Source organism: Clarias gariepinus, chromosome 6, assembly GCF_024256425.1.
Source record: "Clarias gariepinus isolate MV-2021 ecotype Netherlands chromosome 6, CGAR_prim_01v2, whole genome shotgun sequence".
NCBI lineage: Eukaryota > Metazoa > Chordata > Actinopteri > Siluriformes > Clariidae > Clarias > Clarias gariepinus.
This window is the reverse complement of record NC_071105.1, coordinates 24,707,711-24,723,752: the sequence shown is the minus strand read 5'-3', so window position 1 is coordinate 24,723,752 and position 16,042 is coordinate 24,707,711. Positions and strand designations below refer to the sequence as shown.

Sequence of the window (16,042 nt, the reverse complement as noted above, 5' to 3'; positions counted from 1 at the left end):
TTTTTTAGATAACTAATTAAAGTTACTTGTCAGGTGACATTATATAATTTTATCGATTAAAAAATATCCCTTTTACTTGAATATGTACACTAGTAATTTTTTGTGGCATGATTCCATTTTGAATTGAGGAAAATTTTGAAACATTATCTATACTTCCATGTACTATGTATAATTTCTCCGTAGTTTTTTATCTATCGTAGTAGTAGTTTTTTTTACAGTAAAACTAGAGGAAAGATGAATCATCCTTTTCTTTTTGTCTTTTAGGCTCATAAGGTAAATAGGGAAACTGAGAAAAGCATTTTACAAAATGTTATTTTGGGGGAAATTACAGTAGAGAAACATTCTAAGTGCAAATTAGTCTGTTGCTCACTATGTCAGTCCACAATGCACTGCATCCTAGTACCACATACAGGCTGCAGTTGTAAATGTTCACTGTGATTTTTCCTGCATCATGCCCATTCTATGGCACATGTGGTGGGTGAGCATTTGCAGTCTCATCCGTCCCTCCCTCCTCCCCGGCAGATGGAGCCCATCGAGCAGGAGACAGATGTGCAGTCCTTGGGCAGCAGCTGGCACTATGACCCTCGTGACTCCTCCAGGCCGGCCTGCGGTGCCAAGTATGAGACCACCATATTCTGAAGCGGGGACAACAGTCCTAACCAGCTGCCCTGTTAAGCCACTTGCCCCCTGAGAGAACTGTAGTGCCCTGTGCCTTCTCACTGTGAATTGTAGCCTCCCTCAGGGCAAGATCTGCTCCCTGATCTCTCTCTATCTCTTTCTTTCTCTCTCTCTCTTTTTCTCTTTCTGTCCCCACAACTCATCTGTGTAGTTTTCTCAAAGAGCCATCTGCCATCTTCTGCATTTTAAAAATTTTGTCTAGACATCCTGGACACTCCTCTGCAGCTGTCCCTCTTTAAAGAATTCCTTTCAGTCTGATAGTCTATGTAGTTCTGACTTTTCAGACTATTTTTTCTATTAAAAGGCTGAACGTTAACAGTCCTCTCATATCAAAGGATTTTGCCTCTGTGAAGCCTTGAGCACAAACTGAAGCGTAGCTGGTTATCAAGTCTTGTAGTTGAGATGCCTATACCTTTTAGATATATTTTGGCTTTTTCTTTGACAGACACGAATCAGTGAAAGCTAGCAACATGAAATTTCTGTTTGGAACAGCATTACTGTCCGTGCCAGTTTCAAACATAATTACAAACATACAGTTCATCGCCACTGTAGATGCAAACATGTAAGAAATTCCTCACAGTATGCGCACTATATCCGTCTCCACCTCCACTAATGATTATTTCTAGCTTGCCCTATATTTCTGCCGCGCTCAGTGCACAGTTCACTGTTCACAACTCGCTCTCCGTGCTTCCTTTGTCCAACTAGAAAACATACAAGTGTCAACACATGTTCAGTTGCAGTTTTGCATAAAACATAGCTTGGGATATGAAATGCAATAATAAAGATGGAAACAGGTCAGAGGCCTTAGAAAGTTCAATTGCACAGCACAAATATGAGGCCCGATTCCCCAGTTATGGTCCTCTTTTGTAATATGTATATATAAATTATGATGTTGTTGTTGGTTGCATTAATAATCATTGTTCTTCCTTCTTACTTTAGCATATGTGTGGCACTACCAGGGCTATGACTAAGTGTGATTAATCGCAGCATGAATCTGAATGACTTACGGTTTGAAACCCTTAAAAGTTTTGTATTTGTATTCGTACACTGTAAAATCATTTAGTAAATACAACATTTGTGCATATGTGTTCATGCTTTTTTTTAAATTGTCGCTTGTTTTGTCAGTGTTGACGCAATCTGGTTGGTGGAACCAAAAAAAAAAATGTATTTCAGAATTTAGTAATTGGGGTAAACTTCAGCTTAATCATGAAATATCTACGACACAAAGATTAAGAAATGAAACAGTCACGGGAAGAGTTCAAAAGAATAATGTTCCACATTGTTTAGGGTTAACGTGATTGAAATGCAGTTCAGTTTTACTGGATAGTCTCTACACAATGCCAAAGCTTTCTCTCCTTCCTTGTCAGTCTCTAGTAGTCATGGGTATACAGATGTGAACTTGTATCATCTTTACATTTTGTGACTGACTTTTTATTGGGTCACCTTAGCACAGAGAATCCTCTAACACAATACTAACTCGATTCATTCCTACTAGTTGATTCCAGTTGACAAGGATGGCAGAAAAAGCTTAAAAAGAATACATTCCAGGGTGTTATTTTATTAGACAATTAGCATTTAATACACTGTAAATTACACATCATAACTTAGGTTGTTTCCTATTATAAGTGTATGTATTGGTCTGTTGTTTTTCTGAAGTAGACTGTTAAAACTTAGTTTCTTCTTGAATGTGTTACATATCCTCAACTTAACAGTGATTACATTCACACGGCACCACCCATCCATCACCAGCTTTTCGTTTGTCCCTGTTGGGTTGCTTCCATTCCCTAACACGTCTCACCGACCCGTGCAATCCATCGCATTGCATTCTGTCTCATCACTGTGTTCGTGTAAATAGTATTTTAATGTGTCAGACTTGTACTGTTAAATACATGCCCATCATTTAGATAACCAAGGATGAAGTCATATTTCTGAAATCGAATATATATTTCTTCCTGTGTAGCTGACTCCACCTTTCAAGTTTCCGGACACCAAGGTGTGAATAGAAGTGGAAATCAGGTGAATCATAACGTGTGAGTGAATGAATGAATCAAGACGTGTCAATCATTCATTGGCAGAAAATTGCAGGATGAGAAGGTTGATCCAGTACTGTGTGATTACTCCTGTGATGAGTTTAGACAAAGTCGCAATGAGGATTTGAGCATTTGCTTGCGAGGTGGGTCTGTGTGTACAACAGCCACAGCATGCTAGTCTTTTATGTTTGAAAAAACATACTGTTTACTTGACTATTAAATAGCAAGCATATAGGAAATTTGGAGAATCTGGAACGGGACATTAGTATTAAGCTCTGTGTGATCAATTATAATTTATGTTCCTCAACACAGCCTTTACTTAGATACAGGGAATTTCCAGATACAACAAAAAGTCTAAAGAGCAAAATATGTTTTAGCCTTTATATTTAAGACCTACTCTACAATACAAAAGTGACGAATTTGTTTACTAAATGTTTGCTTCAAGAATTGTTTGGATGGATTTTTAAATGTTAGCCAAGACTATTGGAAATGTTAAAAGTAGGGCTGTAAATTTACACCTGAATAAGCGCTGACTGGCAACATAACTTCTGTCATGCAATTCAGAATGAACACTGTGCAACCACATCTATAAAAATGGCTTAAGCTGAAGGTACTCAACTTTAATCACACTGTGAATTAACATAAAATACGCATTTTACCTTAGCATTGTTACTCATTCATGATGTGATGGGACATTTAATTGAAAAAAAGAAAAAAAAAACTATATATAGCATGTCCCACTCTTCATATAAAAAAAAAAAAAAAATCACTTTCTGTATACCGCTTGCACTTTATTTTGTTTGCACCGAGTATTTGGATATGATGTCAAGATAGAGACTTGCCAAATGCTGTAGCATTTGTATCCTTGAATAAAACAACCAAGTCTTTTTTTGGGGACTAACCTAAAATGTTATATAAAATGTTCAGAATTCTTTTATTTAGTTGTCACATCAATATAAATGATATAATAAAATTTAATGACTTTTTTCGTGTCCGCTATTAAGCCAATTAAATATGTTTTCCATATTTTATTCTGGAAGTTTCTAACTTTGGGGAAAGAAAGAAAGTAAATCCCAATGTCAGTTACAGATGCCTTATATTCTTCTTCTAACTTTAAATTAGCAGAGGCGTGTGTGTTTTTTTTTTTTTAGTTTTATTGTGAAATCAGTCCTAAAAAAAAGAAGGAAAAAAAAAAACTTCCAACACTAAAACTTAAACCAATCCAGCTTGAAGAGATCACAAATACGGTGTCTTAATTAACAAATATGAATTATTGGCCATGGGAAAAAAATATATATCGACTTCCACGTTAAAAGGAGAGAAAACGGGTCCTGTTAAATAAACAACACATGATCTCCTCCCAAAACCACTGAAACCAATGGTTAAGTCAGTGTATGCAGTTGATGGAGTCTTTGTTTAGAAGATAAGGGCAATCATGGAACAACAGTTCTTTCTATCGATCCGGTCGTGCCATGCCAGGTCTAACAGGGAGCATCATTGGCCGAGCAGGAGGTCGCATCATGTGGGGGCCTGGCATCATCGGCATATGACCACCCATGGGGGGCCGCATACCTGGGCCTGCAGAAAGCAAAAGGAGATTATTGCAAACCAGGTCACCATGCATACCTTAATTAACTAATATCTAATTAAAGCATGTTCACAAAACAATGATAAGACTGCTATATATTTCGTGGACAAAATAAGGGCGGGGTACAGGAATTTAGCAAGCATGTGGATGATAACAGTTATCCTACCTGGACCACCAGGCATCATGCCATGTGGAGGAGGACCCATCATGGGCATCATTGGCGGGCCACCCATTGGAGGAGCTGGCAACATGCCTGGCCTAGGAGGTCCACCTGTAATCCAAACACTTGATGTCAGCAGATGAACATTGCTCATGCAAGGCCCAGACTAATCTTCAGTGTTGGGGTTTATTTGGGTTGTCCATTCAAACAGCACTAAATTTCTCAAGTAAAATAATTGTTTAAATATATTTAAATTATAATTAGATATAATCCTTCTCCTAAAGTTTTGCATGGGCATGAACTTGGTAAACATAAGCATTTGGGAGCAAGAAGGTATGCAGGATTTTCTTTGGTTGCAAGATTCATCCTCTGATGTTCCCATGGTATAGAACTTTTCATAGTTACAGCAAAAAACTTTAGTACATTGCTATTTTAGGCAGTTTTATTTGTGCCGCAAAGAACACACACACAAAAAAACTTCATTAAAAGCCATATAGAGGCAAAGTGTAAATTTCCAGTTTCAATGTTTTTTTGGGCCACACTAAATGATAAAAGTAAATAAACAGGTGCAACAAATTAAATTTGCCTTTTGGGTTACACTATTTAAGTACATGCAGATTCTTAAAGTGTTTAGTGTGGATGAGCTGGTGGCAGAGCATGGTATGGGACACCCTGAAAGCTTAATGACAAAATCCAAGCTTAATGATTGATTGCAGTTGCAACTACAGCAGCGTCTAGGAGCTTTAAAATGCACATTTAACTACAGCCTTGGTAGCAGCTGAAAAGTGAAGCCGTCAAATATTTTGACATTAATAATTAAAGGATGTTAAGTCTGCTTTGCTTGTTTTTCCACCCCCTGATAATCTGTGCAACCCACTGTTCATTCATCTTGTTCAGAAATGGTACATTCTTGTCAGGATTATTGTGCTTTAAACTGCATAACTAGTATTACCCACATAATACTATACAGTGCATCTCAAAAACAGAATATCCTCCGTCTGTTTAGCAGCTTTATGGAGAGGCCGATTTACTTTTCCAGCAAGAATGCAACAATGCCAAAAATACCATTACCTGGTTTGCTGACCATGAGATTACTGTGCATTATGGGGTATTGTCAAGAGGAAGAGGAGAAACACCCAATTCCTTAATACAGACGAGCTGAAAGCTGCCATTAAAAGCAACCTAGGTCTTCTATAATACTTCAGCAGTGCCACGGGCTGATCACATCTACATTATGCTGCACTGATACAAAATTATTATTATTATAATTTTTTTTTTTAAAGCACCAACGAAATATTGACTGCATAAATTAAACATTTTTTATCCGGACTTCTGCACTGTAAATACTTTTTTGAGAAACTGGTCTTTATTTCATGAGCCATCAATCATTGACGTAAAAACTAAAAAGGCCTGAAATATCACTTTGTTTAATGAATCTAAAATGAGTTTCATTTAAGTTTTTTAAGTTCCCTATCACACAAACAAAGTCAATCCTTTCTACAACACTAACTATGCACACGTTTATATATATATATATATAGAGAGAGAGAGAGAGAGAGAGTCTGCAACAGAGTTTCTTCTACATGAGTAATGCAGGTGTAAATGAACAGAGGTGAGTAGAGATGGGAGTGGGGGAAATGATTCAGTTATAAATCTGAGTCATGCATCACCACATTTCCTCCAAAATCGACATTTTTTAGTTTTTACATTTATAGTAGAGATGCACATATTGATGGCAGTGACCAAAACTGGCTGGAGTTCAGGTTGATCAGCTGTGACCGATTACCCTTGGACATAGAAGCCTGTACACTCACTACAAAATCAGCTAAGTGGCACAACAGAAACACATGAAAATACATCATCAAATGTTGCCCACATTCAAAAGCTCCAGATCGGCCTGTTTGTCTAAATTCTGCAAGTGAACTGGTTACAAACCCACCCAGTATGCACACTTACACAAGTCTTAAAACACCATGTGCGGCAATTGGATTCACACATGCCCGCGTTAGAAGCTGCGTGCCCATGTTTTGCAACTGCTCAACAATGCTTTGGAGGCATTTGAAGTAAAACAGTTTTTTTACCACCACAAATGGTAAACTCTAAACTATTCACACGCTGACAACCATGTGGTAGGGGAAGAAAAAAAAACAAAAAAACACAAGCACCATGATGTACTTTACTAGCACTGATAACGGGAATGGAGGAGCGCACTGACAGCAGACGGCGAGGGAGCACTTTATGCTTGGTTTACACCTTCTCTGAAGAGGACGGATCTAATGAGTACAATAAAAAATAAGAATAACCAGCTTCTTCTTTATGACAATAAAAAAAAAAAAAAAAGAATTTTCTCACCGGCAGCAAAAGCACAATGTGAAGAAAAGCTATGGATAACACTTAGGTGAAAAAGTGGGAGTTTAAATACATGTGGTGTGTAATGATGGAGAGTAGAAAAAAGAAAAAAAAAGCTTTTTTTTGTACAATTTAAAAATAAGTTTAGTTTAGGGGAACTAAATACACCATCAGTCATGAACTCAACCACCAACAATGTGCAATATTTTCACAAAAGATCACCCAAACCAGTATATTTATGCGTCATGGGTGGAACCAAGCATCACTAAAAGTCAGGATACTTTTGTTTCCCCTCTGTGAGTATTTCACAGTTTCCTGAGTGTTATCTGACCATGTAAGTTTGCAAAAAAAAAAAAAAAAAAAAAAAAAGGCACTAAATTTAACTGTTCACCGGTTTTCAAAAAGATTTGTATAGGTAGCAAGACTCAGTGCTATTTGGATACTTGGCATGTTAACCATGCAGGAATACCTAAAAACAAAGCCACTCTCCTATAAGATTATTTTTGGGGCAGGAAGGACAACATGAGACGCGTTTTATTTTTCTTTCTACACTGTAAAAATGCTGAACAATTTCAGCAACTTTGAGCAGTTGATGTTGAGATGTGTCTACTACATATGCTCTGTAAAGCCATAACAGCTCTCATATCAGCTTGAGATCATTAACTCTCAAATGAACTTGTCCTCTGCAGCAGAGGTAAGTTTTGGTCTTGAATTTCTGGAAGGGTTTTAATGAGAGCCAGTTTCATCATGGTGCTTGATGTGTTTTGCAAATGCACTCGTGTATACTGTTTTTAAGTAAGAACTATTCCAGCACAGCTGGCCTTCATGTCTTAAAAACACAACTGACTTAATGTCAAGTTTTTCCTAAGTTTAGGAAAAAAAATCATGGTAAAAAAAAAAAAATTTCTAGAATGTGAAAAATAAATCCAAACTTGTGTCCAACATTTTGACTGGTACTGTATGTGTGCATGCATATATATCAGAAGTATTGGAAAAATCCTATTATTTATAAATGATTCCTAAAGCATATGACTTACTTATATTAGGATGAGGCAGCAGGGATCCACCTGGAGGGCCAGCGCCAGGGAATGGTGTGGGTGGAATTTTCCCCTGCTGGAAAGCAGCAGCTGCAACACACAAAAACCATTTATAAATCCACACAGAAAATTACTTATTTTTTCCTTATTTAAATTGTGTGTGCATTTAACAAAACAAGTCTAAGAGAGTGCAAAATGAATAAATTCTAATAAAGAATCCAAGGGGTCCAAACAGTGCAAAGGTACTTACTTGTTTTGTCTATCAGACTCTGTGCCTGCTCCTCCATCCATTTCTGATAATAGTCTTTTACATTCTCTTTGTGTTTGCGTCCACTACAGTGAGTTTTCCTTACTGATGGCTGAGAAAACACAGGACTTGGGGTTATTTCCGTATTCCAGTCATTACTTCATTTGCACTCAAGGCATGAACCTAAAGCAAAACTCTTAAAACTTACCGAGTCGTGCGTCAAGTATGTATCGCAATAATCACAGTAAAACCTGAAAAGAAGAAGAGAGTGCGAGTTATCCAGGTTTCTCATGGACAGACATGAATATTGCTAAACTAGTTAGCATACACACCAAGCTAACCCAACACATCAATACTTGGACAAGTATTTATATCGCTTTATCTGCCAAAAAAATACGCATAATAATTTACAGATGTGGACAGTTAATACGTAACAGACAAACTCATGAACTTTTGCCTATTCAGCACTAAACGCGTTTAAGAAAACCCAACAATAGCTGCAACTAGCGAGATAAACACTGTTACATCCAGCTAGCGCTAAAGCTAACAAACGTTAACTCTTCACTCAGAATCTCAACCGTGTTTCTAAAAGCAGACTCGTAACGAAAGCCCCGAATATAACGAAACTATTTACAAACATGCATTACGGATAATTTTATGTAGCAAAAAAACACAATAAATTAAACGTACTTCGGCATCTTTACGGGCAAACAAAATGCGGGCGCCCTAACCGGATATTCAACGAGCTGCCCCCGAGGTAAGAAAGAGCGCGTCAGCGCCACCAGGCGTCCAGGAGGAGCAAATACTACCGGCGCTTGTCGCGTTAAGCCAAAACGTGACCAGTGACGCCTAAAGCTTCGTTTCCGTACATGACCGAAACTGCTTTGGAAGCGGGTTTAAAAGAACAACAAAACCTGAGAAAAGACCTTGAAATCAGAAAAAACATAACTGACAAAAACAAGGTTGTTTATTCATGAGAAATCTGTATAATGGCTAAGCTTTGCCTAATTTACACTTGAAGTAAATGCTTGTTTAATGCATAAAGAACTAATTAAAATTGCTTAAAAGTTAGAGAAAATAAATGACAACACAAATATACTCACTCACTTATCGTCTGTACTGCTTTATCATGTATACAGTATGACTGCAGATCAATCCCTTCTATCTGTTATCACAAAAATGAGGATAGGTTCACGGTTTCTTCATCTCAGGGAGTTTGTCCTTGCCGCTGTCGCCATCACCCTTGTCTTGCTTATCAGGGACAATCTTATCATTTTGATTTATACACATTCACATTTCATACAGATTTCATAATTTGTTTTGATTGTGTAAAGCTGCTTTGTGACAATGACAATAAATAGATGGCAAATAAAATTGAGTTGAATTCACACACTACACGCAGTTTGGAAACGCCAATCAGTCTAATCTGCATGTCTGGACTGTGGGAGAAAACCAAAGTACCTGGAGGAAACCCACTTAGCACAGGAAGAACATGCAAACTCCATGCACACAGAACCAGGAGGTGCAAGGCAACAGTGTTAAACGCTGAGCCACCACACACACACACACACACACACACACACACACACACAAATAAATAAATAACCATCATATGACAGGACTAAAATAAAGCATAAACATTCATCAGATATACAAGTGTGTAGTTTCTAGTGTTTTTAGAGAAGTATTAAAAGGTGAAACATCTTTTAAAAAACAGTGGCTTGGGGATAAAAATAGAATATCCTGAGAAAATTACATTTAATGTAAAAAGTGAAACTTGTTCATTACAAGATTCATTACAAGTCTTTTGTTTGGTCTAATTTCAGTTTTGATGACACTTCTGATCTGGTTCAAGATTGACAAACTATAGGAATGCTTTTTGGGCTATCACATTTTGACACTTCAGAACATGTTACCTGTTCACCAGTCTTCAGTGAAACCACTGAAATTTTGCTTGCAATTGCTTAACTGGTGTTTTTTTTTTTTTTACTATAATACTCACACATCATAGTTTATAATAAAATAATAATTTTACAAATATGATTTTAATAATAAAAAATATTATAATCCAATAATTAAAAAAAATCAATAGTTACAAAATAAATTAATTGATTATATTCTAAATTAAATATATTGCAGTAAAAACATAAATTAAGCAAATATTAGTTTAAACAAACATTAATGCTATTTACTGTGATTACATTAAATTAAAATTTATCACAGAAAACTGCAAATAGTTCTGGTATACCAAATCATGTTTGGCAATTCTCTAAAGATTAATGATGCATTGTACATGAGAGTCTCTTAGCCAATAGTGCATCTGTTCACAATGAAAATGTCTTTCGTCTGGCCAAACGTGTATCCGATAGGAGCTTCAAAGTTAGTCTCACACAGTACTTAAGTATTATAAGCAGTATATACGGTGGTAATGCATACAGATGGTAATAATCATACAAATGTAAAAACAGGTCACATAAACCAACAAAGACCCGCTGAGCTTGTAGGGGTATGGATAGAAGAGGTCTTTCAATTCTTCTACACGCTTAAACTATTTTTAAACTAATTTACAATGATTAAAAAGCACAAAGAAAAATAATTAAAGCAATTAAATAAACATTGTTTCTTCTTATTTTGTTTCCTCTATTCCCTCATACCCACCAAGAAATAACATAGATGAACAGAATATTTCCAAATATACTGTATGTGACAAATGATAAGTAAAAAGGTTAAGTCTGAAAAATTCAAGCATTACATTTCAAATAATTAATTTTTTTTTTCAAGATCCTTAACATTTTATGTTAATGTTGCAACAATTCCTTACAATAACAACAACATTTATTTGTACTCATATACAGGACAAACATACAGAATAAAGTATACACATGTAACACAGAAAAAAAATCTCATCATTCAGCTATGTTATATAACTGCTAGATGAGTCTCAGGATTTTTTTATTAAATGGTAAACTAAAATGATCAGTAGGACAAATACAAAACATATTTATTTTCCAATAAAGAATCAGCTCTGTTCTTCAGTGTCTGTTTGCACACAACAACCTCAAATGCTTCAAAAAGTCTTTCAAAATCCAAGATTTAAAAAAGTGCCACGAAACAGTTTCTCTCATGATTCAGTTACGTATTATTTTGATTCTGGGAGTTCAAGCATGAGAAACATTAACTTAGCCAAAATAACTTTATATATAATTATTTTAAAAAAAAGACAAAACTGAGATATCTCCAAATAAGTGTCCGTTTTCAGTCAATACATGGCCCCTATTTGCAAACACCATCGCCAGTGGTATAAAAAGTTAACACTGCAACACAGCTCAACATGCCAAGTGATTAAATCTTGTCTGCCTGCTTATTTACAGCCCAAGGCTGCTCTGAATTTGTTGTCTATCCATAAGAGAGATTCTCATAAGTTGGATTTGGGGCCACTATTCACAGGAATGGCCCTAAGTTCTGTCCGCATGCACAGGTACTCGCCAATGACTGCCATCAGGGCAATGCAGGCTACGTTAACAAGCCACCACGACAGAGCAGCTGGCAGGTGGGAATTATAGATCCAGCAGCCGATCATGTGGAAAAAATGCACTGTGACTGTAAAGTCCAAACACTGCTTTCCTCGGCGGATGAATAACCACAAGCCCAGAGCACTGACAAGAGACCAAAATACAAATACATTCATATTCATTTTATTAGGTCAAGCTGACTAGGGTTCTCATGTATTTTTAAAGAAAGGAATTATCCTTAAAGGCTGGATAAATAAATGTACAATATATTATACACATTAAATACAGTAACAGGCACATACCATGTGAGAGAGTTCAGAATGAACGCCATCATAGAGAGTCGCCCTTGTGTCGTTGAAAAACCCAGGACCTTAAATATAGATTAGGAAAAAAAAACTTAAAATAAAAGAAAATCTGTTTAAACCAATTGAATGACTGTTAAATACTTTCATTTCTTAGTATCACACATATCAGTATTGATTAAGGTGATTAAAAGTCTGGCTTTAACACCACATAGCTAAACTCTTCTCTTTGTGCTTAGTAAACTTACTTCATAACTGAATATCTGATCTAGAGATCTGTTGGTGTGTACAAGACCATCCACGCCGGCTAACCACAGCCCTAGGAAACTGTAGTAGATGCACTGCATCAGGATGATCTGGGAAATGATAAGCACCGGATCCCAAATGTAACTGCGGAACTGACTGGCCATCTTCAAGCCAGAGGGTCGAATCACATTAAGAGAAAGACCATGAGCAGCCCAGATCTTCAACCTGTCCAGTAATAAGTTAATAAGAAAAAAAGAAAAATGAAAGACACTTGGTTAAGACTTATGTATATATGCGACATACACAGTGTCCTAAAATACATAATTAGGCAATTACTCGCATAACAGCAGATGTGTTATCCACGCCTGGGACAAAGGCAACTCTGTTTGTTTTTGTAAAGAAAAGGTGAAGAAAATATTTGACATAAAAAAGTTACATTTAGGTAAAATGTGTTAATAGAGACTTTTGGGACACACTGATACATGATGAAGTGGTGATACATTTAACAACATAGGTTGTAACATAGGTGCATGAAGCATAGCCAAGTAATCCATTTGTATAAAGTATTAAATATAAAGTGTTATAAGTATTAACATTTCTCTTTGCTGAATCACAAAGCAAAGTCCATAGAAATATGGTTTGGCAAAGATAATGAGAAAGCACTTAAGTGTCCTGCACAGAGCCCTAATCTCAACCCTGTTGAACACTAAGGATGAACTGGAACACTGACTGCACTCCAAGCCTCCTCACCTGACATCAGTGTCTGAGCTCTATAATGCTCCTGTGGCCGAATGAACACAAATCTTCACAGCTATGCTACAAAAACCAAGTGGAAAGCTTTTCCAGAAGAGTTGAGGCAAAAGGGTTAATAAATCCATAATGTAATGTTTATGTGGGTGTGACGGTCAGGTGTCTACAAAAGTTTGGCCATATAGTTTAATCTGACCGGATGATTTAACTGAAACCAAACTTTAATCAACATTATGTATGCCAATTCTGATCTATTACAACAATCAAATAGTTGTTGTTATGGGTTTACTGAATTCAGCGGAAATTATTTGGCAGTCAAATGCTTCTCTGGCTGCAAAACATTTAAGAACACATGCTGTAATAACTAATAACTGTTAAATATAAATACAGTATCTCACAAAAGTGAGTACACCCATTACACTTTTGTAAATATTTTATTATATCTTCTCAAGAGACAACACTTAAGATATGAAACTCTGATAGAATGTAAAGTAATCAGTGTACAGCTTGTATAATGGTGTAAAGTTGATGTCCCCTCAAAATAACTCATTAATGTCTGATCTGCTGGCAACAAAAGTGAGTACACCCCTAAATGAAAATGTTCAAACAGTGCCCAGTGTCAACATTTTGTGTGGCCACCATTATTTTCCAGCACTGCCTTAACTCTCTTGGGCATGAAGTTCACTAGAGTTTCACAGGTTGCCACGGGAATCCTCTTCCACTCCTTCTTGATCACGTCACGAAGCTGGTGGATGTTAGACACCATGTGCTTCTCCACCTTCTGTTTGAGGATGCCCCACAGATGCTCAATAGGGTTTGGGTCTGGAGACATGCTTGGCCAGTCCAGCACTTTTACCCTCAGTTTCTTCAGTAAGGCAGTGGTTGCCTTGGAAGTGTGTTTGGGTTCATTATCATGTTGGAACACTGCTCTACGGCCCAGTTTCCGAAGGCAGGGGATCATGCTCTTCTTCAGTATGACACAGTACATGTTAGCATTCATGGTTCTCCCAATGAACTGTAGTTCCCAGTGCCAGCAGCACTCATGGAGCCCCAAACCATGACACTCCCACCACCATGCTTGACTGTATGCAAGACACATCTGTCTTTGTACTCCTCACCTGGTTGCCGCCACACACGCTTGACAACATCTGAACCAAATAAGTTTAGCTTAGTCTCATCAGACCACAGGATGTTGTTCCAGTATTCCATGTCCTGTCTGCTTGTCTTCAGCAAATTGTTTGCGGGTTTTCTTGTGTGCGGCATATAGTTTGAACACTGACAGGCTGGCTTCCCATTCCTTCAACCTCTGCAGCAATGCTGGCAGCACTCACACGTCTATTTTCAAAAGCCAACCTCTGGACATGACGCTGAGAACGTGCACTCAACAACTTTGGTCTACCACTCTACCAATCTGAGTGGAACCTGTCCTTTTAAACCGCTGTATGGTCTTAGCCACCGTGTTGCAGCTCAGTTTCAGGGTGTTAGCAATCTTCTTATAGCCTAGGCCATATTTGTGTAGAGCAATAATTCTCTCTTTCAGATCCTCAAAGAATTCTTTGCCATGAGGTGCCATGTTAAACGTTTAGTGACCAGTATGAGAGTGTGAGAGCGATAACACCAAATTTAACACACCTGCTTCCCAAGGATACCTGAGACCTTTTAACATTAACGAGTGGCATGACAATGGGAAGGGAAAAGGGCTGATTGGGCACAATTTGGGCATTTTAATTTAGGGGTGTACTCACTTTTGTTGCCAGCAGTTCAGACATTAATGGCTGTGTGTTGAGTTATTTTGAGGGGACATCAACTTTACACCATTATACAAGCTGTACACTGATTACTGTACATTCTATCAGAGTTTCATATCTTTAGCGTTGTCCCTTGAAAAGATATAATAAAATATTTACAAAAATGTGAGGGGTGTACTCACTTTTATGAGATACTGTATATACGGGTAAAAGCGCAGATTGAGGTTTCTGACGCAATACAACATTTTAAATTATCTACACACATTACCTAAGTACTAGTTACAGACCACAAAATGTAATGTTGTATGTGGGTGTTCAAGTCAAATTGGGATATTTTTTTCCAGTGAATGGATATTTACAGTACAGAAGGCTTCATGCCACAGTAAAACATGAGAATGTTAATCCCTGAATTTGCTCCAAGACATTTGGGGACCTGTTTGGGAATTTAAAGTAGTTCCTGGGAGGCCAGAGAAAACTTTCCACCTTGATGGTATCCAAGCACTAGTGAAATGCTGGTGTAAATACATTCATGTAGCAGGGGATTCTTATATAGAGACATGAAGAAAGTGTTTACTCTTATAACTGTATTCTGTTATTCTTCACAATTAAAAGTCCTGTTTTGACTTGAACGCACCTCCTATTAAAAGCGTCCGTACAGTAAGAACTGAACGTTAGCTTTCCTTACAGCTGAGAGATGAAGCAGGTTAGCTTACACGGTTTATCTGGGCGATGACGTGTGATTCTATCAGCGCTATAGGACACGTAGTGCGTGTTGTCAGGCTACAGTAACAAACATCAGCTTTCCGAACTAACCTGAACTAACCTGAACTAAACACTCGCCTACAGTGCAGCCTAGCAAGTGAGCCACAGAGCGTGAGTCAGCGCTGTTAATAAGCACAGCTTCACTTACCTACTATTTCGGTGGCATCTGAGTTCAAATATCAGCACCTAAGCAACTCAATAACTCTAAATCTTCACAACATTACAAAATCGTGTTTACAGCTCGGCTGATCACAAGGCCGGGTGAAGCAGCGGATATGTCAACAAAGCAATGTGAAACCAGCACCAGCAACGCTTCCGATAAAAAAAATTATTCCAAAATAAAAGTCCTAATAAAGACTATCGTTAAATAAATCTCATACGGCACAAATATTTTGTAACTTGTAGAATAGTTTTCTCATACATTTACCTTACAGCTTGGCATAAAAGTTGATGACGCTGCCTACTGTTACGTTAGAAGAGGCCAAACAAACACACAAACGCTGGCCAAAAAGAATTTCTGTTTTATATTCAAAACACATCATCCTTACCACTTTATTCTGTACAGGGTCCTGGGAGCCCGAAATCTATCCCAGAAGACTTTTGGGCACAAGGCGGGGTCCATCCCGGAAAGGG

The 16,042-nt window shown here is 37.4% G+C and overlaps 3 protein-coding genes across 4 annotated transcripts in view; 1 reads left to right on the top strand and 2 right to left on the bottom strand.

The window, feature by feature from the left end:
* Positions 1-3,223, top strand: part of anks1ab (ankyrin repeat and sterile alpha motif domain containing 1Ab) — a 35,466-nt gene extending 32,243 nt beyond the window's left edge. Inside the window, exon 14 of one of the 2 annotated variants that reach the window (XM_053498773.1) lies at positions 2,639-3,223. In XM_053498773.1, the coding sequence (XP_053354748.1) occupies positions 2,639-2,677 (39 nt within the window). In that variant the 3' untranslated portion in view covers positions 2,678-3,223. Of the gene's footprint in view, positions 1-522; positions 1,922-2,638 lie in introns of those variants that run through there. The other variant, XM_053498772.1, reaches the window with a different exon arrangement.
* Positions 3,224-3,307: 84 nt separating this feature from the next.
* On the bottom strand, positions 3,308-8,885 carry snrpc (small nuclear ribonucleoprotein polypeptide C). The gene is made up of 6 exons (XM_053498774.1): positions 8,780-8,885; positions 8,298-8,340; positions 8,093-8,201; positions 7,843-7,932; positions 4,463-4,567; positions 3,308-4,286 (listed from the first exon to the last, which is right to left on the bottom strand). Exons 1-6 carry the CDS (start codon positions 8,785-8,787, stop codon positions 4,162-4,164), a joined length of 480 nt encoding a protein of 159 aa, XP_053354749.1. The 5' UTR covers positions 8,788-8,885; the 3' UTR covers positions 3,308-4,161.
* Positions 8,886-9,972: 1,087 nt separating this feature from the next.
* sys1 (SYS1 golgi trafficking protein) lies at positions 9,973-15,686 on the bottom strand. Its single transcript, XM_053497760.1, has 4 exons — positions 15,558-15,686; positions 12,152-12,374; positions 11,904-11,971; positions 9,973-11,745 (listed from the first exon to the last, which is right to left on the bottom strand). Exons 2-4 carry the CDS (start codon positions 12,311-12,313, stop codon positions 11,505-11,507), a joined length of 471 nt encoding a protein of 156 aa, XP_053353735.1. The 5' UTR covers positions 12,314-12,374; positions 15,558-15,686; the 3' UTR covers positions 9,973-11,504.
* Between the last annotated feature and the right edge of the window lie 356 nt (positions 15,687-16,042).